General features: G+C 50.1%; 1 protein-coding gene across 2 annotated transcripts in view; it reads left to right on the top strand.

Annotated features, from left to right (window-relative positions):
• The window catches only part of Tmem120b (transmembrane protein 120B), a 43,448-nt gene extending 16,512 nt beyond the window's left edge, over positions 1–26,936 (top strand). The window contains exons 2-12 of one of the 2 annotated variants that reach the window (XR_007832355.1): positions 6,048–6,166; positions 7,895–8,011; positions 9,920–9,979; positions 10,342–10,437; positions 12,645–12,734; positions 23,296–23,361; positions 23,829–23,890; positions 24,607–24,699; positions 25,308–25,372; positions 25,827–25,936; positions 26,336–26,366. Coding sequence is in view for 1 of the 2 variants with exons in the window: in XM_051161536.1 (XP_051017493.1) it covers positions 6,048–6,166; positions 7,895–8,011; positions 9,920–9,979; positions 10,342–10,437; positions 12,645–12,734; positions 23,296–23,361; positions 23,829–23,890; positions 24,607–24,699; positions 25,308–25,372; positions 25,868–25,936; positions 26,336–26,449 (951 nt within the window). In the remaining variant the exon portion in view is untranslated. Of the gene's footprint in view, positions 1–6,047; positions 6,167–7,894; positions 8,012–9,919; positions 9,980–10,341; positions 10,438–12,644; positions 12,735–23,295; positions 23,362–23,828; positions 23,891–24,606; positions 24,700–25,307; positions 25,373–25,826; positions 25,937–26,335 lie in introns of both variants that reach the window. The other variant, XM_051161536.1, reaches the window with a different exon arrangement.
• The last annotated feature ends 562 nt before the right edge of the window (positions 26,937–27,498 follow it).

Below are 27,498 nucleotides of genomic sequence, written 5' to 3'. Positions count from 1 at the left end.
CGGTGTAGCCTTGGCTGTCCTGGACTCCCTTTGTAGACCAGGCTGGTCTTGAACTCACAGCAATCCGCCTGCCTCTGCCTCTCAAGTGCTGGGATTAAAGGCGTGGGCCACTGCACTCGGCTCATATGATGTTTGTTTTTTTGTTTTTTCTTTTTTTTTTAAAGGAAAGCTATAGACGTACAGATAGACAGACTTCAACCTGGAAGACCATGGGGCAGAATGTCTACAAGATGAAAACCGTAGCTGGGCGCATAGTGCACACCTGTAATCCCAGCCCACAGGAGGCAGAGGAGGAGCCCTGTTTGAGTTCAAGGCCAGTTGAAGGCTATATAATGAGGGTGACGTCAGCCAGAACTCCCCTTATCCTATGGTTGTTTCATTGCCATCTCATAACTGTAACTTTGCTCCTGTTATGAACCTTCATGTAAATATCTGATATGCAGGATATCTGCTATATGCGACCCCAAAATGGTGGCAGGCCGTGAATTGATAACCGCTGGAGGAGGGAAACATTTAGAGCTGACTTCAGCCATGGATGGCGTTTTAATTTTTAACAAGGATAGTGTCTTCATGTTTGGCTTGTGAAATTAAATATTAATTCATACTGAAAAGGGGCCTGGCCAGCATCTGGCCTTTGTCTTATCTCTCCAAGGTAGAACCTAATGCTAAGAGGGCCAGGAGCCTGTGCAGCAGCCCTTTGTCACACCGGAGCCTCTCCTGCAAAGGCCCCACCTCCTAGTAGTGCTCCTCAGGCCCGCCCTCCCTCTTTGTTACTGACAGGCGCTGCACCAGAGCTTCAGAAACTCGCTCACACATGGTCTCTTTTCACCCAAGAAGTTATTTCGTTGTGTTTATTTATACATTTCTGTTGCTGGGGCCTCACGTGCATGAGGCAGGCACTTATCTCTGCTACACACTGGCCCCGGGATAACTTATTAATTAATAGCAAAAGTTGTTCACTCTACGGTAGCATCCCCGAGGGACACGGCTACCAAGCGCTCTGAACTGACATCACGGACACGGTGCTCCTCCTGACAGGAAGCATCAGGGTGAACTCACACGTTGACAGACATTTCCTAAATGATGGAGCTGGACTCTCAAGGTGTCAGTTCATGTCCGGCCCTGGTGGCGCGTGCCTTGGGGGGGCAGAGGAGTTCAAAAGAGATAGAGGTTGAAGCTCTGTCCTAGGTTAAAGAGATGAAAATTCATGCATGAATACTCAGTGTAAAACTGAGCGGAATGCAAGGTGTCTGGAGGACAGAGGACAGTGGGGGCTGCGAGATGGCTCGGCATGGTGAAGGTGCTTGCCGCCAAGCCTGACGACCCGAGTTCTGTCGCTGCGACCCCTCCTGCAGATTGTCCTCTTTCGCCCTGTGGCAACCACGCACGGAATAAATAAACAAACGTAATCTAAAACAATTTTAAAGGCCAGTTGGCACAATGTGAGCTGTTGGGGTCTGAGATGAAAGCCTTGTATTAGATCGAGGTTTTAGTAATTGCGTCTGGACACAGCAGATACCGCTGATCCCAGCTGACACACGCTGAAGCTCAGTGAGAAGCTAAGTCCCCAGTGGGTCGGCGCAGGGGGGTGGGCAAGCTCAAACGTCTTTGGCAGAGGGCCTGATAAAGGAGTTCCTGTTTTGTTTTGTCTTTTTTTTTTTTTTTTTTAGCCTTGGAGACCATATGGTCTCTGTCACTGTCACTCCCTCAGGTGTTGCAGTGCCAAAGCAGCACACAGGCCATGTGTGATAGGTGTGACACAGCAGGAGTGCATGTGGCTGCCACGATGCCAGTGGCCTGTGACACTAGCAGAGCATGGGATCTTTAAAAACTTTTATTATTTATTTATTTTTGGCCCCCCCCCCCCCCAAGACAGGATTTCTCCTTGTCTCCTTGTCTGTCCTGGCGCTCGTTCTGTAGACCAGGCTGGGATATTGGGCGTGTGCCACCACAGCCCTCCTTGGTATGGTTCTCTTTCTGTTGTCGTTTTTGTTTATTTGTTTTTCCGGGACAGGCTGTCCTAGAATTCACCACGTAGACCAAGCTGGACTCTCTAACTCACAGAGGTCAGCCTGCCTCTGCCTCACAGTTGCTGGGATTAAAGGCGTGCGCCGCCACTGCCTGGCCTGAAGCCCTTTAACGCCCACTTCTGGCTTACAGCCTCCACAGACGTAGAGGGCAGGTTTTGCCTGGAGGTTCCTGAAGCACACACACAGGAGATGAGCGCATCCTGAGAGCTGCCTGCAACTGCGGGAGGCTCCAGACGGGGGCACGCTTCATATGGCTCTTCAAAGTCTGCAAGCTTGAAATCGTTTTAGGATAAGCATATTAGGAAAACTTGACTTTCTTCTCTCGAGGCCCTGGAAGGAGAAGAGGCTGCTGGTTATGTCTCCCATCCCCAGATAATCCCCAAATGAATGGCCCCCATTGCTAATTGTTCTTTTTTTTTTTTTTTTTTGAGGCGTGGTTTCACAATGGAGTCTGGTCTGACCTAGAACTTGCTATATAGACCAAGCTTGGCTTGAACTAGAGGTGCTCTGCCTGCCTCTGCACCCTAAAAGCTGGCATTGAAAGTGGGCACCTTCATTCATGCTCTTTAGAGGAATTCTAATTTAGAACCTGGCTGGCTGCTCTAGCAGAGATCACATCCAAAGGTCTGTGTGTGTCTAGGTCTGTGTGGTCCAGCTGGAGTACAAATGCGCCTTTAATCCAGGACACAGAGGCAAGCAGATCTGAGTTCAAGGCCAGCCTGTTATAGAGGAAGTTTCAGGTAAAGAAAAGCATAGGTCCAAGTGTTGTGGTGCGTGCCTTTAATCCTAAACAATGAAGGTAAAGTCAGTTTGTAGAAGAAAGCACCCATGTCTAGCCAGGCAGTGGTGGCCTTTAATCCCAGCCCTTGGGAGGCAGAGGCAGGAGGATCTCTGTGAGTTCAAGGCCAGCCTGGTCTATAGAGTTCCAGGACAGTCAGAGCTGCTACACAGAGAAACCCTGTTTCAAAAAACCAAAACCAAAAATAGAAAGAAAGAAAGAAAAGAAAAACAAAGTGATGTCTAGTTGAGTGACAGAAAAAGTAACAAATCAGAGAAAGATCTGACAGACCAGGATACGCCCAACTCTCACAAGGAGAGGAAAAGGAAGCTACTTAAGGGAGCAACACAGAGACCGAGGATGGAGGTGGCAGCGGGTGAGAGAACAAGCTAGACATGAATTTGTGGAGACAGAAGGAGCCAGAAGATTAGAGCAGCTTGCCGCAGTTAGCTTGAAGTCAGGCAGAGCAGTTCAGAGGCTGAGAGAGAAGCCAGATTGAGTAAGTCAGCTGGGAGAAGAGTTTGAGCCAGAACCAGCCGGCTCTGACCTCAGAAGAAGAAAGGGTGAGCTTATTAAGCAATAAGTTTCAGAGGCTGAAAATGTTCTAGGCCTAGGTTAGATTGTACAGAGGCTAGAAGCTTCCAGGACTAGGCCTAGGTTAGCAGACAGAGGCAGTAAGTCTCCCAGACAACAACTGAAACAGGCGAATAAAAGTTTCTGTTACAGAGGTCTGTTTTCTACTCTTTTTTTTGTTGTTGTTGTTGTTGTTGTTTTTCAAGACAGGGTTTCTCTGTGTAGCACTGACCATTCTGGACTCACTTTGTAGACCATCCTGGCCTTGAACTCACAGCAATCCACCTGCCTCTGCCTCCCGAGTGCTGGGATTAAAGGCGTGTGCCACCATGTCCGGCTGCTGTTTTCTACTCTTCTTCCTTTACTTCTTCTTAATTTTCTGCTTTAACTTCTTCCCTTGCTTGGCAGACATAATAGTTTAGACTCTGTACTCAGTGTCTCCTCCTTTTCCTCTCTGCTAAATATGCTTCTGTGTCAGCTAAGAAAATGACTGCTTAAGCCAGGCATGGTGGCACATACCTTTCATTTCAACACCTGGGACACAGAGATAGTCACATCACTGAGTTCAAGGCCATTCCTGTCCGCTTAGAGTTGCAAGTCAGCCAGGGTTGCACAGTGAGGCTCTGGGGGGGGGGGGGGGGAGAGGAAGGAAGAAAAAGAAAGAAAGAAAGAAAGGTACTTTCAAGGCGCTGGGGAGATGACTCAGAGGTTAAGAGCACTGGCTGCTCTTCCAGAGGTCCTGAGTTCAATTCCCAGCAATCACATGGTGGCTCACAACCATCTATAATGGGATTCGATGCCCTCTTCTGTCACACATGCAAATAGAACACTCATATAAATAAATAAATATGAGAGAGAGAGAGAGAGAGAGAGAGAGAGAGAGAGAGAGAATGGTTATATTCCAAGAATGACGCATCAAGTTCACTGAGTGGTGATCTCTGGGAAAGGGAAGATGGCTTTAAGGGAGGAGACGGGGCGCTTTGCTTAGTTCACTTAGCAAGAGCTCTCTTCACAGTGAGGATCAGAAACCCAGCGAGCAGCAAGTAGAAAAGAGCTTACGGCTCTGTGCAACCTACCCAAACCCAAGAGCTGAAATCCGTGTTGAATTGTTGCCATAAAACATTTGAGAATGGATGCTTTCTAAGGAGAAGAGGTCTGCTTTGGCTCACAGTTTTGGAGGCTGAGTCCAAGCTCAAGGGCCACGTCACTGAGCATCATGTGGTAGATAATGCCATGGAGCACAAAGGGAGGACTGAGAGAGTGGGGCGCGTGTGGAAGAGCATGTGACCAGACTCACGTGTCACAGTCCGGTCCTGTGAGGACTGATCTAGCCCCAGGAGACTCAGCTAACCCACTCAACAACGAAGGGCATGCTGCTTTGACCTAGTGGCCTTTCCATTGTTACCAGCTCAATACTGTGGCATTGAGGGCCCAGCACATGGCACCTTTGGACAACAAAGCCTCGCCATAGCAGATGCTGTAAGAATCTCATCCTGTCATCTCTGGAATCTCTTTTCCTGTTTGGCTTCATTCTTAGGAAGACTTGCCCTTTCAGACCAGAGGTCTGACTTCCACCCAGTGAGCATACCCAGGGGACAAAAGCATCTCTCAGATAATCCTTCCATCCAAAGTCCCCAGACTAGCTCTCATTGGACCAGTAGCAACCATTTGTTTAACTCTGAACCAATCAGGAGACTAGATGACAATGACTGGCTGGGACTGGATATGTGACCACCAGAACTGGACACTTTATCCTCTTCCAAGCCATAGAGACTAAGAATTGGCAAGGGCTAGGCTGGAGATGTAGCTCAGTTGGTACCGTGTATGCCTGGCATGCACAAAGCCCCGGGGTGGACCACACAGACTGGGTGTGCTGGCACAGGCCGGCAATCCTTACGGTTGGGAGGCAGAAGAATCAGGAGTGTAAGTCCAATCCTCAGCTGCATAGTGAGCTCAACACTATCCTGGGATGCAGGAAACCCGGTCTCACAAAGCCAAGAAGAAAGAATTGGCAGGGAGGCTGAGGATGTAGAAAATGTGCCTAGGATGGACAAGGTACCGGTCTCAATGCACAGACAGACAGACACACACCCCTAATGTGTGCCATGTTTGGTTGTTAACCTCAGGAAGAATGAGATGGGCACATGCTGTTAATCCCAGTATTTGGGAGGCAGAGGCAGTGGGACCTCTGTGTGTTCAAGGCCAGCCTGGTGTATACAGTGGCTTTTTTTATTTTTGTTTTTTGTTTTTTCAGACAGAGTTTCTCTGTGTAGCACTGGCTGTCCTGGAATTCTCTCTGTAGACCAAGCTGGCTTTGAACTCAGAGGTTTGCCTGCCCTTGCCTCCTGAGTGTCAGGATTAAAGGCGTGCACTACCATTGCTCAGCCTACACAGTGAGTTCTGGGACAGCCAGGGTAATACAGAGAGACTCATATCAATCAATCAATCAATCATCAATCAATCAATCAATCAATCAAATCCAGAACAGCACCTGGAGAAAGCAGACACTTATTCCACAGCTGCTGTGTCCTGCCGCCTTCCTCGGTCAGTTGCAGTCCTAATTTTCAAAGCCACGTCCTTGTTAGTTGTACCTTTATATCTACCACCCGAGACCTCTCTAGCCGTGTCCATGTTGCCGCCTCCTTCCACTCTGCTCTGTCCTCCAGGAGACGCACAGGATCTACAGGCAGAAGCTGGAGGAGCTGACAGCACTGCAGACGCTGTGCAGCACGTCCATCAGCAAGCAGAAGAGACACCTCAAGGACCTGAGGTACACACTCCAGAGGTAAGAGGGGCCCCCAGGGCCTCCTGTAGCCAAGACCGGTCTTGCGCTATAGGTAGCTGAGGGTGGCCTTGAGCTTCTGACCGCCCTTCCTCCCTTCCTGAGTTGGGGTTACAGGTACCAGCCACCTCATAGGCTTACCCATGGTGCTGGGTTCCCTGGGATGGAGCACAGGGCTTTGCATATGTGAGGCAAGCGCTCTACCAGCTGAGCCACACCCCCAGCCCTCCTCTAGGAAACCCAACTCAAAACTGGCTTAAGAGGAAGATGGAAATTTTAATGGAAAAAAACCCAGGGCTAGCTTCAGGCACCACTGGATCCAGGGGTCAAAGTGTGTTTGTAGGAATCTGGTTTTTTCCTCTGAAGCCCGCTTTTCTCTAGATTGGCTTTGCTCTCTCAGTCACTGAGGTGGCGGCCTGTGTGCTGAGCTTGGACCCGCCCGTCTTCCTGACAGAGGAGTCTGGGGCTTTCGGTCTCAGTCTTATTAATAATTGTCTGTTGGTCCGACTGTTTGGTCTTTCTGGGTACTCATCAGAACCCCAGTAGACACCAGCAGAGCTTCCAGCCCTGCTGTGACAGCTGGAGTATCTGCACTGGCCGCCATTACTACAAGAGAAGCTGAGGAAGGCTGGCCGGAGACTTGGGGTCCTAGAAAAAGGAACCCTCCCATTCTAGGGGTGCTGTCTCCTAATGCCTGACGTTGATCTCTTTCTTTCCTTTCTTTTTATTCTTTTGCTTTTCAAGACAGAGACAAGGTTCCTCAGTGTAGCCTTGGCTGTCCTGGACTTTCTCTGTAGACCAGGCTGGCTTCGAACTCACAGAGATGCTCTTGCCTCTGCCTCCTTGAATGCCGGGACTACAGGCTTTTGCCACTGCACCTGCCTCTGGCTCTTGATTTTTTTTTTTTTTTTTTAATATTTTATTTAAGTTTTTAATGTATGTGCGTTGGTGTTAGGGTGTCAGATCTTGGAGTTACAGACAGTTGTGAGCTGCCATGTGGTTGCTGGGGATTGAACCCTGGTCCTTTGAAAGAGCAGGCGGTGCTCTTAACCACTGAACCATCTCTCCAGCCCTGGCTCTTGATTTTAAAAGACAGGGTCTCATATAGTCCAAGCCGGCCCCACAGTGGCTATATCCAAGGATGACTGAACTTTCAGTCCTGCCTCCACCTCTCTAGTGCCACTGCTGCTGCTTCATCGTCCTCTTCTTCTTCTTCCCCCCCTCCTCCACCCCAGCCCCCAGCCGGTTTCTCTGTGTAGCCTTGGCTGTCCTTGGCTGTCTTGGAACTTGCTCTGTAGACCAGGCTGATTTCCAGCTCACAGGTCCACCTGCCTCTGCCTCCTGAGTGCTAGGATTGAAGGCCTGGGTCAGCACACTGGCCTCATTTCTGCCTCCTGAGTGTTGGGTTAGCAAGCACGTGCCACCATACCCACTGCCTGCTTCTCTCATTTTGAGAGGTGCATCTCTTCAAAAAGCAACAGGAAGACCTTGGCCGGCTCCTGCCTCTCAGCCAGCCCTCTTAAGGAACCTTCGAGTTCTGTTCCAACAGAAGAAAACAGCTTAGCCAGCTGGAGCCCCTCAGCCGCCATGTGCTGAGTGCTTCACCGCATCTACCCACGTGAAGTGCCCTGACGCCATCCTTACGTGTTGGAGATGGGAAGTGAGACAGAGAGTCAGGGACACCGCCATAGGCCTCGAGACCCCACAAGCTCAGCATCTCTCCCGTTACAGGTACAAGCGCCATTGCAGTCAGCAGGAGGTGGAGCTCATCCAGCAGATGGGCGCCAACATTAAGGAGCGGCAGAACGTCTTCTTCGACATGGAGGCCTACCTGCCGAAGAAGAATGGGTAGGAGAGGGGGCGGGGGACGGGGGGAGGCTCTGATTTCTTGTTTCAGGCCTCCAGTCTCTGCTGGGGCGTGAGGTTCGAAGGAAAGGGGAGAACAGAATGAGAAAGGGGAGAAGGCACTTCTGAACTATCCAGGAGGGGCTGCAGTCCGTCCCCTGTGGCAGGGAGTGAGGTCCCTGGGCGACACCTGATATCTGTGTGGGCCACCTGGGTTGAAGAAAAGCATTCTCTCTCAAGAGACCCAACAGGTAGTGAGTGCATTTTGCATGCCCGGTATTGCACTGGACGCGCCCGCGGCAGCGGTCATCTTATCCTCAACAGCTTGCTGTATTAGATTGAAGTGTTCCACCGTTTTGTTTCCCTCAGGGACTGAAACCAGGGCACCTTGGCATGCTAAGTGGGGTTCTAGACTCAGCTATATCCCCAGCTGGTTTTGTTTTGCTTTTTAATCTTTAAAAAAAAAAAAAAAAGATTTTATTTGTTTATTATTTATACAGCACTCTGCCCCCATGTGTGTGTGAATACCAGAAGAGGGCACCAGATCTCATTATAGATGGTTGTGAGCCACCATGTGGTTGCTGGGAATTGAACTCAGGACCTTTGGAAGCGCACACAGTGCTCTTAACCTCTGAGCCATCTCTCCGGCCCCACTTTTTAATCTTTTAAGGCAGGGCCTCACTATATTGCTCTGGCTGGTTCACCCTCCTGCCTCTGCCCCCTGAGTGCTGGAATTGCAAGTGTGTGTCACACTCCGCCCTTACTTACTTCCTGGTTTTGAAGCAAGGTTTAGCCTAGCACGGAGTCAGATTTCTCATGAGGGAAGAAGATGCCTTTTAAGCCTCAGCCAGGGGGGTGTTGACACGGTAGCCGCGGGACATGTAGCCCATCCCTCCTTTTCCCCCTCTAGTTGTCAGTCCTTTTCACAGCATCCCCCTGTCTTTCAAGACCCTCTCCTCTAGCAGTGTGTTGCTCAACTTCTTTTTTCCTCAGCTTTTCTCTCTGCAGCCCTTTGGGGCATTTTATATCAGGTCAGAGTCTATGTCACACAGGATAGACAACTCAGAGCTACTTAAGAAGAAATAAGGGATTTGTAGTTCAAAACGGGAAAAGAGAGGAAGGAAAGAAAATGACCCCCTTTCACAAAGAACAGTTAGTTTCCTTGTCTTTTTTTAAGATTTATTTATACAGTATTCTGCCCACATGTGTGCCTGTGCCCCAGAAGAGGGCACCAGATCTCATTGTAGATGGTTGTGAGCCACCATGTGGTTGCTGGGAATTGAACTCAGGACCTCTGGAAGAGCAGTCAGTGCTCTTAACCACTGAGCCATCTCTCCAGCCCCAGTTTCCTTGTCTTGTAAGCTGAACAGATAACATATCCTTCGGGCATGTTTACCCGGTGGAAATGAATGCTCGCGGTCCTACATGTGGGCGTGTTTGTGGGCGCACACACACCTTGGTGTGTGTGTAGAGGACAAAGGACACTTTACACAAAGACACCTTGCGTGAGTCTGTTCCCGCCTCCTGTTGTGTGGGGTTAAGTCATCAGACTTCAAGCATGTACTTCTATCCACTAACCCTAACTGGCCTAGAATCTTTTTTTAAATTGACCTAGATGTTGGGGTAAATGTCTTTGACTCTTTGGCTGTAAGTTAGTTATACTTGGTCTACCAGCTGGTCACATGCTTACATCTGGCTACAAAGGAGGCTGGGAGATGTGGCCTGTAAGTCAGCTTCAGCGGGGAAACAGATGCTCACACTGTCATGCTGTCTGGTTACCCATTGTTTTTGGCCATCGTGGGGCCCGTGTGACCACTAGCTTAGCACCCTGTTTTCTAGTGCGACGTGTTCAGTGTGCGCTCGTTAAGCTTGAAAAGTGTTGGTTGCGCCCTCACAGGTCTTTCCTTCCAGGCTCTACTTGAATCTGGTTCTTGGCAATGTGAACGTGACCCTCCTGAGCAATCAGGCCAAGTGAGTCCACTCTATCCTACATCTTATCACAGCATTTGTCCTGGGGAACCGAGAGTGCTGTCTAACCAAATCTAGGTGGCATTTCCAGATATCATTAGCCCTTGTTTCTGCTGCAGTCTTTAGGTAGAGAACTTGTCTGTGACCCATGTGACCGGTGCCTGTCCCCAACGTAGCCCCAAAGCCCAGGGACAGGGCCCTTTTGTAGTTGGTCCTTTTTCCCTCTCTAGACATTATTAGTTGAAGGTCAGGTTCTGCTGTAAATTGATGGGCAGGATATGGCAGTGGATGCAGGGCCAGGGGATGCCGGGGCAGAGTGGGGCGGTAGTAATGTGATATCTTTCCTGTGATGTCTGTTCCGGCAGGTTTGCTTACAAAGACGAGTATGAAAAGTTTAAGCTCTACCTGACCATAATCCTGCTTCTGGGTGCTGTGGCATGTCGCTTTGTCCTTCACTACAGGTAATGGGGCCTGGAGGTGTGTGTGTGTGAGGGCGTGGGGACATGAGGAGGGGGTCCTCAGGGAAGGCAGTCTTCCGTTTCCCTAGCCTAGGGCTAGTATAGGGTTGCGCAGGACCAGTTCTGACCGGAAGTAGCATTCCTGTCCACCCCATCTCCATCTAGCAAGCTTCATGGAAATAGCTTCCAGCAGGCGGGGCATCGTGATACAGTAGTTAGCAGAGTCTAGTGTGGTTTGCGTATGCACTGGGATGTGACAAAGCCTTAGCATGGAGCACCACAGCGACAGGCTGCAGCATGGATGAGCTTCAACCACATCCTGCTAAGTGAAAGAAGCCAGATGCAAAAAGGCACAGATTGTACATGTCCACCCATGTGAAATGTCCAGAAGGGACAGCCTCAGAGACAGAACTTGGTGTAGCAGAACTTGCCAGGGGAAGCAGGAATGGGGAGTGGCAATTCTTGGGCACCAGCATTTCCTTTTAAGAGTGATGGAATGTTCTGGAATTAGTCAATGGAATAACAAAACAAACAAAAGACACATTACATGCTTTTAAAACATTTTTTTTTAATCACTTACTTAGTTTTTGCTTTGATACACGGTCTCTTTGTACCCCTGGCTGGCCTGGAACTCACAGAGATCTGCCTGCAACTGCCTCCCAAGTGCTGGGATTAAAGGCCTGTGCTAACCCGGCCTTCAAATTACATACTTTAAAAGGGAAAATTTTCTGGTATGTGAATTATGTCTCAGTTTCAAAATAAATAGCTCAGTAGGGCTGAGGATGTAGCTCAGTTGGGAGAGTGTTCGCTCGGTGTGCAAAAAGGCCTTGCTCAATCTCCAGTACTTAGTGAACGAGGTGTGGTGGTACACCCCTGTAATCCCAGCATTCAGAGAGCGGAGGCAGGAGGATCAGAAGTTCAAGGTATCGTTGGCCACAGGAGAGTTGGAGGCCAGCGTAGCACATCTGAGACAATTGGTACATAGAAAGATGGATGCGTGGGCTGGAGAGATGGCTCAGTGGTTAAGGGCACTCACGACTGTTCTTCCCGAGGACGGAGGTTCAATTCCCAGCACCCACATGGCAGCTCACAACTGTCTCAAACTCCAAGATCTGACACCCTCGCAGAGACATACATGCAGGCAAAATATCAATGTGCATGAAATAAAAAAATAAATAAATGGATTATTTTTTAATAAAATAAAGACAGATAGATGCCTGAAGAACAAAAAAAGCCAGCCCAGGCCATCTGGATTTAAGTCCTGGCTTTGAGACTGGCTGTGTTTATCTATGGGCATATTCCCTATGGAGTCCTCAGTCTCTCCAGTGCAGCAGGCTGTGCCTCATAGCCATTCACCGTGCACTGTGCGTTGTGACAGTGCACGATCAGTGTCTGCCCTTCACTGACTGAGCAGAGTAGGGGAGGGGAAGGCGGCAGGGCAGACAGTGCCGAGCTGAGGGTAGTGAAAAGAGCCATGCTGCCCCTGGGATCTGGTCTATTCCACTCCGCCCGGGCTTTCTGCTGTTAGGAGGGAGGCAGCCAAGTGTGGTTTAGGCATTTGGCCTAAGTGTCAAGGGTCTGTTTTCTGGCGTGCACTTTGCTGGCCTGGCTACTTGGATTTCCCAACAAAGGCCCTTGCAGGCTCTTAGTCCGTGCCCGCCTACTGCCAGTGGCTGGCTGGTGCCCCCGAGGGCAAAGAGTGTACACCTGAGTAATGCCTGCTCATCGGCCCCTCTGGAAGAGAGGGGAGTTCTTGGAATGCTCTCATAGGCCCTTACACTGGGGCCTCTGGGTTCCTCCTGGGGCCGCCTGTGGTGTATCAGCTTTCCCAGAGAGCCTTGGCATTCCCTTTCTTCCCCTTCTTGTATCCACAAGACTCCTACAATCTCTCTAGCGAAGTTTTACCAACTAGAGAATTTAACACAGCAGAAACACATTTTGTTACCACTCTGGAGCCTGGAAGTCAGAGGTCAGGATGCTGCAGGACTGGGCTGGCTCTGAGGTCCCAGAAGGCTCTTCCGTGTCTCCCTTTGCTTTCATCAGCCATTGGTGTTTAGCTTGAACCTGTTGCACTCCAGTTGCTGTGTGGGCTGGATGGTGAGAGAGGGGGCCCAGAATCTGGGCGTGAGCAAGAGGAGGCACCCAGGGACTGGTGTGAACACTGGGCAAGGGGAGAGCTCACGCTGTGTGTGTGTGTTTCCTCCAACCAGGGTGACAGATGAAGTCTTCAACTTCCTGCTCGTGTGGTATTACTGCACCTTGACCATTCGGGAGAGCATTCTCATCAGCAACGGTTCCAGGTAACCAGACGCCCACTTGTGGGGAGGGTCGGTTGGAGGAACAGGGAGCCAAAGAGAAATGTTGACACACCCAGGGTGGGGGCAGCGGGTGCGTGATGCTGTTGGTGTCATGCCACTCACTTTATGGTCAATCTTTCGGTGACAAGCAATGGAAACTCCTAAGACTGGCTTCCCGTCATGAGAAATCTGTCCTCTCATAAAAAAACAAAACAAAGCAATAGGTTCGCTGGGGCTAACTTCAGGTAAGGTTTCATTCAAAGTCTCAGACACTGAGCAAGGCTCAGGTTGCCTTCATCTCTTGCCCTCCCATTCTGTGCTGTCTGTTCTTGGGGCTCCATATAGAGTGCTCCAACAGACCTTGGCTTACGTCATCACTCCTAGCAAATAGGGCACGTTTCCTTTCTTCCAGGAGTCTCACCAGCCTTGTTCCATCGGCTGAGTGCAGACACTGGCTGCCATATGCCTACTTCTGAACCAGTTACTGTCACTGGAGAATGCAAGGCTGTGATTGGTCAGACTTGAGTGCTGTGTCTATCACAGCGCCAGGGACAGACCTGACTGGGACAGACCTGACTGGGACATTGCAGGGATGAAAAGACCAACACACACAGACATGTGGACACACAAAAATGACTGGGCTCTCTGATGGAGAAACTGCAGTGCCCCATAAGCTCACTGTGTTTATAATATAGAGTTGAACAGTGAGGTGTGGTTATTGCACACAGCTGAGCAGGGAGGTGGAGCTATTGTATACAGCTGAGCAGGGAGGCGGGACTATTGTATACAGTTGAGCAGGGAGGAGGGGCTATTGTATACAGTCGAGCGGGGAGGAGGGGCTATTATACAGCTGAGCAGGGAGGCGGGGCTATTGTGTACAGCTGAGCAGGGAGGAGGGGCTATTGTGTTCAGCTGAGCAGGGAGGCGGGGCTATTGTGTTCAGCTGAGCAGGGAGGCGGGGCTATTGTGTACAGCTGAGCAGGGAGGAGGGGCTATTGTGTACAGCTGAGCAGGGAGGAGGGGCTATTGTGTTCAGCTGAGCGGGGAGGCGGGGCTATTGTGTACAGCTGAGCGGGGAGGCGGGGCTATTATACAGCTGAGCAGGGAGGCGGGGCTATTGTGTACAGCTGAGCAGGGAGGTAGGGCTATTACATACAGATAAAGACAGGATTATGGTATACAGCTGGACCTAGGAGACAGGTTTAGCTCATCTCAATAGGAACAGTTCTTTCAGGGGAGCAATCCTCATCCTATAAATGCCTTGGGGAAGAGAGCTACAGCGGACATTTCCTGCACATGATGTCATCGTTCGTGCTTGGACCAGGTGGGAAAGCTTTTGCCATTTCCTCCTGGGTCTGAGGCTTGCAGGTCTTTGACATGGCCCTGCTCATGTCAACAGCACACACTCATGGCTTCCTCTGCTCCCCACACTGAGCCTCACCTTCCCTTAGATCCATCAGCAGCCTAAGATGGAAGTGCCAGGAGTGTAGTGGATCCCCAGAGGACCGCTGTTACTGGGAGGATGAGTGGGGTTTGGTGTAAAGAGTGGAATGTCTTCCACAAGAGAGGTAAGGAGGATGGCCTAGAGAGATGGCTCAGAGGCTTAGAGCACTGACTGTTCTTCCAGAGGTCCTGAGTTCAATTCCCAAAAACCACATGGTGGTTTAGAACCATCTATAATGAGATCTGGTGCCCTCTTCTGGCGTGCAGGGGTACAGCAGGCAGAGCACAGTATACATAATAAATCTTAAAAAGAGAGCAGGGGTAAGGAAGGGAGTGAACCAGTGATGAGGGTCTTGTGGAAAACTTCCCTCATGCCAGGAGATTCTGGGGCATCTCTGAGAAGCTCTGGAGCACTGAGCCAGCCATGGCCCCTCTTTGGACTGTTTCAGTGGCCTCTGGAAGAGTCGCTGTGTCTCAATGTCAGTGTTATGAATCTAGGCATAAGGAGGTTTCCAGTGGTTCTGAAGTGAGGAAGACCCGCTGTTTTTTCTTTTTCTTCTGTCTGCTCTGCCTGCCTCTGCAGAGTCTTGGGACCTAGTTTAGATCCAAGATCTGGGAGATCCAAAGGTATCCAATACCCTTTTCTGGCCTCTGAGGACACAGGGCACACATGTGGAGCACATACATAGATGCAGGTAACACAGCCATGCACATAAAATTTTTTTTAAAAGACCCATGATTTGGGGTTGGCAAGATTGCTAGGTGGTAAAGGCTCTTACTACAAAGCCTGCCGACTTGACTTCAGTTCCTGGGACCTACACAGTAGAAGCAGAGAACCAACTATCAAGTTATTTTCTGACCTCCACACACTCCCACCCATAATAAATAAATAAATGTAACTAAAATATTTTTTTAAATCATTATATGCTAGGAGTGGTGGTGCCTCCCAGCACTCAGGAGGCAGAGGCAGGTGGATCTCTCTGTAAGTTCAAGGCCTGCTAGGGCTATGTAGTGAGCTCCTGTCTCAATAACAGTAACAACAGCAAATCTAAGACTTGTCACCTTTAGGACCTGTCCTCATCCTTATCCTATCCGTGCCACTGTTGCCATCACCATGTACCACCTGGCCATGAGTTCCTCACATCATAAATCAAACCCCTCACTAATCTATCTGTCTGTTTATGTATCTATCTATCTGTTCTTTTGAGATAGTCTTTACTGCAGCCCATGAGTTCCTCACTTAGTAAATCAACCCATTTACTTATCTGATTGTTTGTTTATTCTTTTTAAAAAATATTTTATTTAATTTTTATAATTTATGTGTGTTGGTGTGAGGGTGTCAGATCTTGGAGTTACAGACAGTTGTGAGCTGCCATGTGGGTGCTAGGAATTGAACCCGGGTCCTTTGGAAGACCAGACAGTGCTCTTAACCACTATGCCAACTCTCCAGCCCTATTTGTTTATTCTTTTGAGACAGTCTTCACTGGTAGCCCAGACTAGGTTCCTACTGCTAATTACAGAGGTGTACTCCCATGTCTGGCAACAGTTCTCCCACTTTTTTCTGGTGCTTCGTGTTGAAACAGGGTCTCACTGTGTAGCCCTGGCTGGCCTGGGACTTGCTGTGTAGAGTAGGCTAGTGTTGTTACTCACAGAGATACCTCTTCTTCTGGCTCCGAAATGCTGGGATTAAATGCACGCACCACCACACCTGGTTCCTCCACCACCCCCTTTTAACTTTCCCGTTGTCTGCTCTCTCCTTTCCCCGTGGCCTTGCTGTCCATCTCATTGTTTCTGATTAAGAGCCTGAATTATTCTTGCAGAGACCTCGAGTTGGATTCCCAGTACCCTCATCAGGCAGCTCACAAGTGCCTGTAACTCCACCTCCAGGGCGTCCAACAGTTGGGCAAATGCATATACACAGCCACACACATGCACACATAGATAGATAGATAGATAGATAGATAGATAGATAGATAGATAGATGACAGGCAGACGGACACAAATAATATAGGATTACTTTATTGTTAGGAGTTGGTACTAAATGTTGCTCATAGTTAATCTGCTGTTGTGTTTGCTTTAGTGTGTTTAGCTGTGGATGGTCCATTACCAGAGAGAAAGGAACAGAATTACAAGAGAGGAGGTCCCCTGGAAGGATGGGGCTCACCAGGGGCACTAAAGGTGTCAGGTGTGTAAAGATGCGGAGCCACGCCTCACTTGCCCAAGTTCTGCAGGAGCTTTTCTGGGTTCTTTGGAGCAGGGATAGTTGCCTGCACTTGTAAGGTCAAGCTCTGTGTGTGGCCCTGCCCTGTCCACGCCCCTGCGTACCATTTACTACACACTGGTTTTTTCCCTAAGCGCCAGGCACTGGGCTAGAGATTTTGAGACAACTCACTCTATGCCTCTAAGGATGACCCACAGACTTTTTTTTTTTTTTTTTAAAGAAGTTTTCCTGCACAATCTCATGCAGTAGTGTAACTATTTCTCAAGGCTGGGGGCCGGGGGGAGGAGAGCCCGGAATAGACCCAGTGGCCCCTAGCTTGTAGAATGACTGAAGGAGCTGAGTCCAGTCAGCGGGGAGATTGGGCAGCTCTGTTCATCTTAATTTTTTTGCTTGTTTTTTCTTTTTGTTTTTCTTTTTTGGTTTTTCAAGACAGGGTTTCTCTGTGTAGCCTTGGCTGTCCTGGACTCACTTTGTAGACCAGGCTGGCCTCGAACTCACATGGATCCGCCTGCCTCTGCCTCCCAAGTGCTGGGATTAAAGGTATGTGCCACTAGACGCAGCAAATAATAATTTACTTTTATTTTATATCAATGTGAAGGCATCAGTTCCTTTGGAACTGCAGTTACAGACAGGTGTAAGCTGCCATGTGGGTGCTGGGAATTGAACCCAGGTCTTTTGGAAGAGCAGACAGTGCTCTTAACCCCCCCCCCCCCCTTTTTTTCTTCTTTCTTTTCTTTCTTTCTTTCTTTTGTTTTTTTGGGTTTTTTTTGTTTGTTTGTTTGTTTGTTTTTGAGACAAGGTTTCTCTGTGTAGCCTTGGCTCTCCTGAACTAATTTTGTAGACCAGGTTGGCTTCGAACTCACAGCAATCCACCTGCCTCTGCCTCCTGAGTGCTGGGATTAAAGGCATGTGCCACCATCACTCAGCTGATTTTTTTTTTTTTTTTTAAAGATTTATTAGTTTACAGTGTTCTGTCTGCACACCAGAACAGGGCACCAGATCTCATTATAGATGGTTATGAGCTACCATGTGGTTGCTAGGAATTGAACTCAGGATCTTTGGAAGAACAGTGCTCTTAACAACCTCTGAGCCATCTCTTCCAACCCTTACTTCTAATTGATGGGCAAACAAAGTGACAAATCAGAGAAATATTTGACATAAAGGAGTCAGAGGTAGGATATGCCCAACTCTCAGAGCAGACAGCAAAGAGGGGCAATTTAAGGGGTGGGGGCGCCAGGCTGGAGAAAGAGAGATGGCTCATAGGTTAAAAGCACTGACTGCTTTTCCAGAGGTCCTGAGTTCAATTCCCAGCAACCACATGATGGCTCACAACCATCTATAATAAAATCTGGTTCCCTCTTCTGGCCTGAAGGTGTACATTCAGGCAAAACATTGTGTGTGTGTGTGTGTGTGTGTGTGTGTGTGTGTGTGTGTGTGTGTGTGTGTGTGTGTAATAAATAAGCAAATCTTTTTAAAAAAGAGAGAGAGAGAGCAGTGTGGGAAAGAGGAGGAGGCAATTTTACTAGGAGAGTTTTTGTTTGTTTGATTGATTTTTCGAGACAGGGTTTCTCTGTGTAGCTTTGACTATTCTGGACTGGATTTTTAGACCAGGCTGGCTTCAAACTCACAGTGATCCACCTGTCTCTACCTTCTGAGTGCTGGGATTAAAGCCATGCGCCACCACGCCAGGCCTTACCAGGAGAGTTTTACAGAGAGAGTTTGCAGAGAGAGGTTGCTAGACACAGGAGAAGACAGATGAGCCAGAGAATGAGAAGGAGCCAGAAGATTAGAACAGATTGCTAGAGTTAGTTTGAGGCCAAGCACAGCAATTCGGTCAGAAGCCGCGAGAAGCCAGTTTGTATCAATCAGCTTGGAGAGGCGTTTAAGCCAGAGCAACTGAGTTGAACCAGACAGCCAGAGTTGAGAAAGAACAAGTGAGGGTGAGCTTATTCAAGCAGTCTCAGAGTTTGCTGAAAATATTCTAGGCCTAGATTAGATTGTATGGAGGCTATAGAGGCTTCCAGGACTAGCCCTAGGCTAGCAGATGGAGGCAGTGAGCCTCAGAGACAACAATTAGGCAAATAAAGGATACGTTTACACTCTTGCAGTCTGTAAATGTTAGAAACCTACCTAACAGGGAACTGATCTGAAGGGCACTTAGCTGCTCTTTATTTTTTTTTAAAGATTTATTTATTTATTATTATGTATACAGTGTTCTGCCTGCATGTACCCCAGAAGAGGGCATCAGATCACATTACAGATGGTTGTGAACCACCATGTGGTTTCTGGGAATTGAACTCAGGACCTTTGGAAGAGCAGGCAGCACTCTTAACCACTGAGCCATCTATCCAGCCCCTTAGCTGCTCTTTTAAGTGGGAAATTCAAGGAAGCAAGAAGGGATCCAGCAGTGTAGTAGCCCCATTGGCTACCTGCTTTCTTTCCCCTGCTTCACCCCCCACAGCCGAGCCCACCTTCCTATCTCATCAACAATGCTGGAGCTGGGAAGCCTCCAGGTGACTCCCACAGAGCCAGTGAGAGCCTTGAGACAGACTTCTGATTGGCTACACTTGAGTCACTTGCTGACTTCTGAGCCAATCACTGTGCCTGGAGGGCTGCAGAACCCAGAGGGCTAGCTCTGAGCTGTGTGTCCAGATATATTCCTTATCTCTGTTCAGACCCCTGACTGGCTGAGGTGCTGCCCCATAAGGAAGCAGAGGCCTGGGAGCTGATGGCTGGTGATTGACAGATGGCAAGAGCTTTTTCTTCTGGGTCAGAATGACTAATGAAGCCAGCCACAGTCCCTCCGAGCCCCTCACCCCCACCCCCTACCCCCCAGCTCCCTCTGGCTTTTTTAGGGGCTACACTTAGAACAAAGGTAGCCAGAAGGGAGCAGGCAAGGAGGGAGCCTGCAGTGCAGAAGTCATCCCACAGCTCTCCTGGAAATCCAAAGCACAAAGTGAGAAGCTGCCTGGTATAGAGCAGTGAGTGCCCCATGCACCTCTCTGCATATGTGCAGGCTAATGTGTCCTTCAGGGGGAAGCAGTGAGCTCCTCCTCCCCACCCCTGCACAGTGCCCAGAAACTAGTACACTCTGTCCCTACATTCTAGATGCAGGTGCCCCCTGCAAGCTGCATTTCTATTAGCAAAAAAAAAAAAAAAAAAAAAAAAAAAAAAAGGGCCAGAAAGTGACGACTAAGCGGTCCAAGTCCAGTAGGGGTGAGACAAAGGTCTCAAATTGATTGTGGTGATGGTTTGCACAGCTCTGTGAAAACACTCAAAGCCACTGAATTGTATAGTACCTGAATTCCATTACAGTGAAAACTGTTACATAAACACACATGCACAGAGCGGGCAGAGAGAGCCTTGGGGTGTGCAGACGATGGTGGTGGCACTCAGCAGTGCGGGGCTGGGGAAGAGGGTGAATTGCTAGTTTCACCCGGTGTCGCCGAGCTGTGTTTATTGGTGGCATCTGTCAGAGCTAGGCTGTGCGCACACCGAGGTGTGAAATTAAAAGCTGCTGCTCACTCAGGCTTGTTGCCCAGCGTCTGAATCAAGCCCGAGACGCTCCCACACCAGGAGAGGGCATTTCTTAGGGGAGGTTTTGGGGGGGGAGTAGGACAAAGGAGCCTGAGGGTGGCCAGGTCTAAGGACTGTGGCGTGGCCTTGCAAAGCTCTGGGGAGGATGCAGTGAGACCTTGCTTGCTTGTTAAGCAGAAAGTCTAAAATCTGGCCAGCTGCCTTTACTGTTAGGAAACTGGGGCCAGGGTCCTTTAAATACTGAAAAGCAAGAAGATACATTGGGGCTGCTGGGGACAAAGAAGTAAACATCTTCTCCTGACGCCTCTGTCGTATCTGTGTGGGTGACATGAATGTAGACGCAACAGCTTTTCACCTTTTTTTTTTTTTTTTTTTTTGGTAATTTTTTTTTTTTTTTTTGAGACAGGGTTTCTCGCTGTAGCCTTGGCTGTCCTAGACTCGCTCTGTGGTGTGGACCAGGCTGGCCTCGAACTGACAGCAGTCTGCCTGCCTCTGCCTCCCTGAGTGCTGAGATTAAAGGCGTGCGCCACCACGCCTGGCCTCTTTTGTAGTTTTTAGCCACGTGGAGGGTTGTGTGGATATGAGCACGTGAGTGCAGGTACCTATGGAGGCCAAAGGTGTCAGAGCCCCTGGAATTTAAGTTGTAGCAGTCTGGATACGATAACGGAACTCGCGTCCTTTATAAAGAAGAGCAGCAAAGGCTGTTAACCGCTGAACTGTCTCTCCGGCTCCTCTTTCTTTATATTTGAGACAAGGTTGCCCAGGCTGGCCTTAAACTCAGGGTCCTCCTGTCTCAGCCTGTGTGTTAGGATCACAGGCGTGTGCCTCCGTGTTTGGCTTCAGCTACTTCTCTCAACAGCCATAGGTCCTGGACGTTATCCCATTTGTGTTGCTTGCCTGGTGTCAGAGTGGTGGCAACATAGAGCCACGTCAGCTGCACTCAGTTGACCTTCTTCCTGTTGAGAAGAAAATCTTAGCATCCCCTTCCCCAGTGGCAGATCCTCAAGGTTCCCTCTTTTTTTTTTTTTGTTGAGACAGAGTCTCATTTTGTATACTAGGCTGGTCTTGAACTCACAGAGATCTACCTGCCTCTGTCTCCTGAGTGCTGGGATTAAAGGTGTGCACCACCAGCCTTTCTTGGGAGAGATAGCACCTTGGACCCATCTCCCTAGTCTTCTCTGAAGAGGGTTCTGAAGAGAAGACTGAGGCCTCCTGTTCTCGCGAGTGGGTCTCTAAGGAGCCCACAGCTCCTGGGTGCTTTCAACAAAGCAGGCTGGCCGGGCGTAGTGACACATGCCTTTAATCATAGCACTTGCGAGGCAGAGGCAAGTGGATTTCTGTGAGTTCCAGGCCAGCCTGGTCTACAGAGTGAGTCCAAGACAACCAAAGCTACATAGAGAAATCTTGTCTCCAAAAAAAAAAAAAAAAAAACCAAAAACCCAAAACCAAAAAGAAAAACAAAAAACAAACCAACAACAACAAAGCAGGCTGCTGTGGTGTGCTGGAGAGCAGTTCCCAGAGGCAGGCTGGAGAGTCAGGGAGGCCTGAACCAGGCCTGGGCCTGTGGAAGTGTGAGGATCCAGCTCCTCTTCCTTAGATTTACTCTCATGGTGAGGAGGGGATAGAACTAGATTCAAGAGCTCCAAGCTGAAGGAGCTCCAGCTTCTCATGATAAGATTGTCACAGCATGCTGGATGTGGTGGCGCACACCTCTAATCCCAACGCTCGGGAGGCAGAGGCAGGCGGATCTCTGTGAGTTCAAGACCAGCCTAGACTACAGAGTGAGTCCAGGACAGCCAAGGCTACACAGAGAAACCCTGTCTTGAAAACAAAAACAAAAACAAAACAAAACAAAAAAAGATTCTCACACCTGTGGACTGTCTGCAAGGCTGGGGAGCAGGCCAGGCTGGGTCTTTGATGGATAATGGTAGATAAAGTTGAGCTATATGGGGGAAGCCGCTGTGGTGTCATATCTGTGCCTGTATGGAGTAACATTGAGCCTTGGCTGTGTGTGTGTGTGTGTGTGTGTGTGTGTGTGTGTGTGTGTGTGTGTGTGTGTGTACGTGCACGTACACACATACGCACGTGTGTTTATTCAGCATATTTACTAAGCAGCTGCTCCTCTGGGCCTTTATCTGCACAGGACAGAGGGCTCAGGTTACAGCTGAGAAACAGTCACGTGTAATAAGTACCATAAAGAAAATGAAGCCAGGGCTGGAGAGATGGCTCAGCAGTTAAGAGCACTACCTGTTCTTTCAGAGGACCTGGGTTCAAATCCCAGCACCCACATGCCAGCTCACAACAATCTTTAACTCTAGTTCCATAGGAACCAATCCCTTTCTAGCTCCCACTGGCAGCACACACTTACACACACTACACAGACATTATGCAGACAAAACACTCATACATTAAAAAAAAAAATGAAGCCATGCCAGGCATGATGGCACATGCCTTTAATCCCAGCATTTGGGGGTGGTGGTGGTGGCAGGGAGCGTGACACAGTGTATCTCTGTGAGTTTGAGGCCTGCGTGGCCTACTTAGTGAGTTCCAGGACAGCCAGGACTATATAGTGAGACCCTTCTCAGAAGGAAGAAAGAAAGAAAGAATGAATGAAAACCAGATTCATATCTCTAAGGGGATTGTAGAGCTGTGTTTGGCAGTGTAGTCAGGGAAGGGCTGTGGGTGGACCTGACACTGGGTCTGAAACTCAAGTTGGGACCCCAGAGCCTAGCAGGGCAAAGATAGGAGCCTCAGGGACAGCATGTACGAAGGCCTCTATCCGTCTGTGGGGCTACCACAATATAACACACACTTGTCATCATGACCGACAGATGTTTCTTTCCTATGGTTCTGGGGGCTGGAAGTCCTCCATCCAAGTGTCATCGGTGCCAGTTTGGGGCCTCTCTCCTGCCCAGCAGATGGCTGCCTTCCCACCCTGTGTCCTGTGCGGCCCTCCCTCTGTGCTCTGTTCTTCTTACACAGACACTAGGTCAAAGATCCTCGGTGAAGGCTTCGCCCTCGTGTCCCTTTAACCCCAGTCACCTCTCCAGATACAGTCATGCCGGAAGGGACGAAGGGATCAGACTGCAGCATAGTTCACTCGCCATAGGCTCTGGGTAGCCTCAGGCTTGGGCTGGGGAGGTGGATGAACTTCAGAGCCCTGTGAGGATAAGGCTGTGTAGGTCACAGAACCTCCTGGGTGCCAGAACAGATCCCTGGCGTAGTCTGCAAGTAGTCTGGGTTCACGTACCTCTGCAGGAAGAAACGTTTCTTAGCTGCAGGGCAGACCCTGTTCGCGGAGGGCAAGAAGCAGAGAGCTATCTGTACTGCCCCATCCGAACTCCTTTCTTTTGTCTCCCCAAGAATCAAAGGCTGGTGGGTGTCTCACCATTATGTCTCTACGTTCCTGTCTGGAGTGATGCTGACTTGGTGAGTCCTTCCTCACTGGGCCCTTTGACCTCTCTCCTCATGGAGCCGGAGCTAGGGCTGGTATGCAAGGGGGCGGGGTGGGGTGGGGTTCTCAAAACTGATTTGCAGGTCGTGAAAGCAAGTGTGGACTGAACACTGGCCTAGAGACCCAGCCGCCAGGGCCCCGCCGAGCCAGCTGGAAGTTTTGCGGGGACTATTTCATAGTTTCTGTTGGCTGGGGCAGAGGTGACAGAGCAACACGAGGAATGAGAGTGACCATAATGTCCCTTCATTCCAGAAAAGGTGATGGGTGTGACCTGTTAGCTCCAGGGCAGAGGACAGAAATCCGGGGCTTTATTCTACTTTTGAAATGTTTCCTTCCTTCCAGTGGGAATGAAAAAAAAAAAAAAAAAAACAAGAAACGGGGTACGGATGAATGCCTGGTGTTACAGCGTGTCCCACCTTTGTGTTTTTTTTTTTTTTTCCAGGCCTAATGGATTAATTTATCAGAAGTTTCGAAACCAGTTTCTAGCCTTCTCCATTTTTCAGAGTGAGTGCTCAAGCCCAGCTTAGGGGGAGGAGCCTGGTTTGCTGAGGGCTTTTACTCCTGAGGAGGTCTCCAGATGATCTGTCCTGGCCTGTGCAGAGGGGACAGAGAGGGTCTTGGCCAGAAATTTAGATCAACCTCCCTCCCCAACACAGTCTTTTTCATACTGGTCCAAACATGCTTAGAGTACAGACAGCTCAGACACACAGTGACCCAGCAAAGCACCAGCCAGGTTAGAAGCCTAGGGAACTTTCCTAGGCTTGCAGTAGGCACCCAATGAATGCTTTGTTGGAATGTAAGCTGTGTGGGAGTTTGCTAGGGGTGATAGGGAAAGTTGAGGCTCAGAAGAAGTACCTGCGTGCGGAGGGAAACACGGCTGCTGAAAATGAGGCTGTGACTAGGTGTGGTGGCGCCCACCCGTAATCCCAGAATTCGGGAGGCAGAGGCAGGCAGATCGCTGTGGGTTCGAAGCCAGCCTGGTCTACAAAGTGAGTCTAGGACAGCCAAGGTGACACAGAGAGACCCTGTCTCGGAAAAGAGGTCGTGACATAGAAGCATAGCTGTGGTAAATTCTTAAAATTAAAGGAGCTCACCGGGTTCCTCTCCCTGCCCTTCTGCTCAGCCCATCCAGTAGCCTGCCTTTTATTGGGACATCGGATTTGGGGGAAGAGGCTGTGGGTCTGTTTCCCTTGAGCCCGGGCCCTGTGCTCCCCCTACAGGCTGTGTCCAATTCCTACAGTACTATTACCAGAGGGGCTGTCTCTACAGACTGCGGGCCCTGGGGGAGAGGAACCACCTGGACCTCACAGTGGGTGAGTAGCTCGGGGAAGCAGCAGAGGTGGGGAGGCCAGTCCGCCTCCCTCTGGAGGTGCATAAGACCCCCATGCCTCAAGTCTGGGGCGGCCATTCTTTACGCCCGTGCTGTTCATAATTCCTCAGGGTTCCTGTTTCAGGCAGTGGGCGTGGTAGCACCAGAGTACCAGGCCCCTCAGTGCTGGGCCTCGGCCTTATCTTTTGAAATGCCTGTGTTTCTTTTCTTTTCTTTTGTTTGAACTTTATAATATGTACAATGTTAGACTGGGTGTGTTAGGACACATCTGAAGTCCCAGCTACTTGGGAGGCTGAAATGGGAGAATCACTTGAGCCCAGAAGTTTGAGGTCAGCCTGGGCAACAGAGACAGAGGGACCCCTGCTGGGTTTTGTTGTTTTGTTTTGTTTTGATTTTTTGAGATAGCATTTCTCTTTATAGTCCTGGATCTCCTGGACTTACTTTGTAGACCAGGCTAGCCTCGATCTCACAGAGATCCGCCTGCCTCTGCCTCCCAAGCGCTGGGATTAAAGGCGTGCGCCACCACCGCCTGGCAACCCTGCTGTTTTTTAAACAGTCACACACACTTACCCTCTTAACTCTCCCCCACAGAGGGGTTCCAGTCCTGGATGTGGAGGGGTCTCACCTTCCTCCTGCCTTTCCTCTTCTGCGGCCATGTGAGTCCCTCCGTTTGTGGGTACCCCTGCCAGGAATGACCCCTGGGAACAGATCTTTGGGGCTCCCCTTCCCTCACAAGTTGTTTGTCCCCGTGTATCTGGGACTAGATGCCAGGCCATACAAACACCCACCCCAACCTAGCTCCCTGTTCTAACATTTAATGCCCGAGGCGCGCAGGTTCCTGGGCATCTGAGGGCTCCCCCACTGCATACCGCCACATCGCAGGATGGGCCCAGTCTCTGTGAAAGAGAGGTGGAAAGCCTCAGCTAGCACTCCCTGTGCCCATCTCCTCAGGTTCTAGGGACACTAAAGGTAGAGAGAGTTGGCCCTTCAGACTCGCTGTGTCTGAGACACTTGCAGTTTCATGGGGTGGGGGTGTCCGTGTCTTGGGTAGCTGGTCTTTGATGCTGGGAGGCCTGGTCCATCTCCCTGGCTTTCCGCATGGATCTGCAGGGAAACTGATGGGTGAGTGGTGCCTGTCTCCCTGTCTCCAGTTCTGGCAGCTCTACAATGCCGTCACCTTGTTTGAGCTCTCCAGCCACGATGAATGCAAAGAATGGCAGGTATCATGCCTAAGTCTATCCGTCTGTCTGTCTGGCTGGCTGGCAGTAGGGAATGGGGGGCTTGGAGAGAGCTGGGCTGCCATGGGGGAGGATACGGTCAGTCCCTTGTTTCTCTGCTCTGGGTTCCTGCTGTCCAGAGTTCTCTGCTGTGGGTAGGGACTCAAGAGGTCAGGGGGCCTCCTCAGTGTGGCTGAACGAAGGAGGATTAGGTATCCCATTAAACGCTCTTCCTGAATCCCAAGTAACCTTGGAGATTCACTCCTGTCGCTTTGCTGAGAGTCTGGGGTTGCGGTTAGAGCCAGGTCCTCGTGCAGGGGGCCTGACTCCTTCTCCTTCCTCTTTTGCCCCACCGCCCCCCTCCCCCGGGGTTGTGGGGTGCTGCACATCTGGATGGACTAGGTGTTTGTGCTGGCTCTCACCTTCCTCATCCTCTTCCTTGGCAATTTCCTGACCACACTCAAAGTCGTGCACGCCAAACTCCAGAAGAACAGAGACAAGACAAAGAGGCCATGAGCCTCCTCCGGACTCTTGTGCTTGGAGGTCTTGGGACTTAAGACTGCTGGGGATTCCGGTCAGCACCCTGGCTGCCGGTCACCGGTAGCCACGGGCAGCAGCATCTCAGGGGTCAGCAGTGTCACTCGGAGCAAGGCCAAAGCCCTGGTCCCTGGCCAGACATTAGGAATGTGAAGGCCACCTGTGAGCACAGTATTAACCTGCCCCAACTCCCTATTTATAATGTATTTAATGCCGGATCTTCCCCCACCTCCTTGCACTCTGAGGCCTTCCCCAAAGCTCTGGGTAATGACAGTGGCCAGGTCTGCGTCTGTCTTCCAGGGAGGGGCAAAAAGCCTCAGGGAACCCCTCTCTTCCTACTCTTATCATTTGAACCCCTTACTGGGGTTTGGATGTGCCTCACCGGGGTTGGCTTTAGCTGACCTGCTATTTACCGAGTGTCCCAGGCACACGGGGCGGGACGAAACTTTAAACATCCTGTGGAGCGCCCCCGCCCCCTTGCCCTGGGCCACCACCTGTGCTGTAAGCCGCCCACAGCCCCCACCCTCTGTGGTGGTGGAATATTTAAGTTCTCAGCGAATCTACCTGTCTTGTCTCTTTCTTACCTTGTGTCTCCTGAACCGCTTTTTCTGCTTGCCACTTGGGGGAAAGTTAGGTGGTAGGGTTTTAAGGACAGGCTCCACCAGAGGGCGCCCAGCCTCTGGGTTGTTTTGAGTCCCAGTGGGCTCTTGGGAGTTTGTGCCCTTCAGCCTTCGTAAACCCGCTGTGAGTTCTTGACTTAGTCCAGACCCACAGTGTGGCTGGAACTTAAGCCATTTGAAGGTCACCCATTCGTGCCTCTCTCCATCTCAAGAGGTTCTTGTTTGTGTGGGGAGGGGAGGGGTGGGGTCTGGGCGGCCTCAACCTAAGGTGCCACCCTGTGAGATCCAGGCAGCAGCAGAGGAGAAACTCAAGGTTCACTTGAGTGTTCCGCCCCTTCCACCCACGGGCCTCAGCTGCCTGCTCAGACCTGACATCACAGCTGGCGTCCTCAGACATGCATCATTTGG

The sequence above is a fragment of the Acomys russatus genome, chromosome 19, assembly GCF_903995435.1.
Source record: "Acomys russatus chromosome 19, mAcoRus1.1, whole genome shotgun sequence".
In the NCBI taxonomy this organism is placed as follows: Eukaryota; Metazoa; Chordata; class Mammalia; order Rodentia; family Muridae; genus Acomys; species Acomys russatus.
The sequence above is the reverse complement of the archived record's forward strand: the minus strand, read 5'-3'. Positions and strand labels throughout refer to the sequence as shown.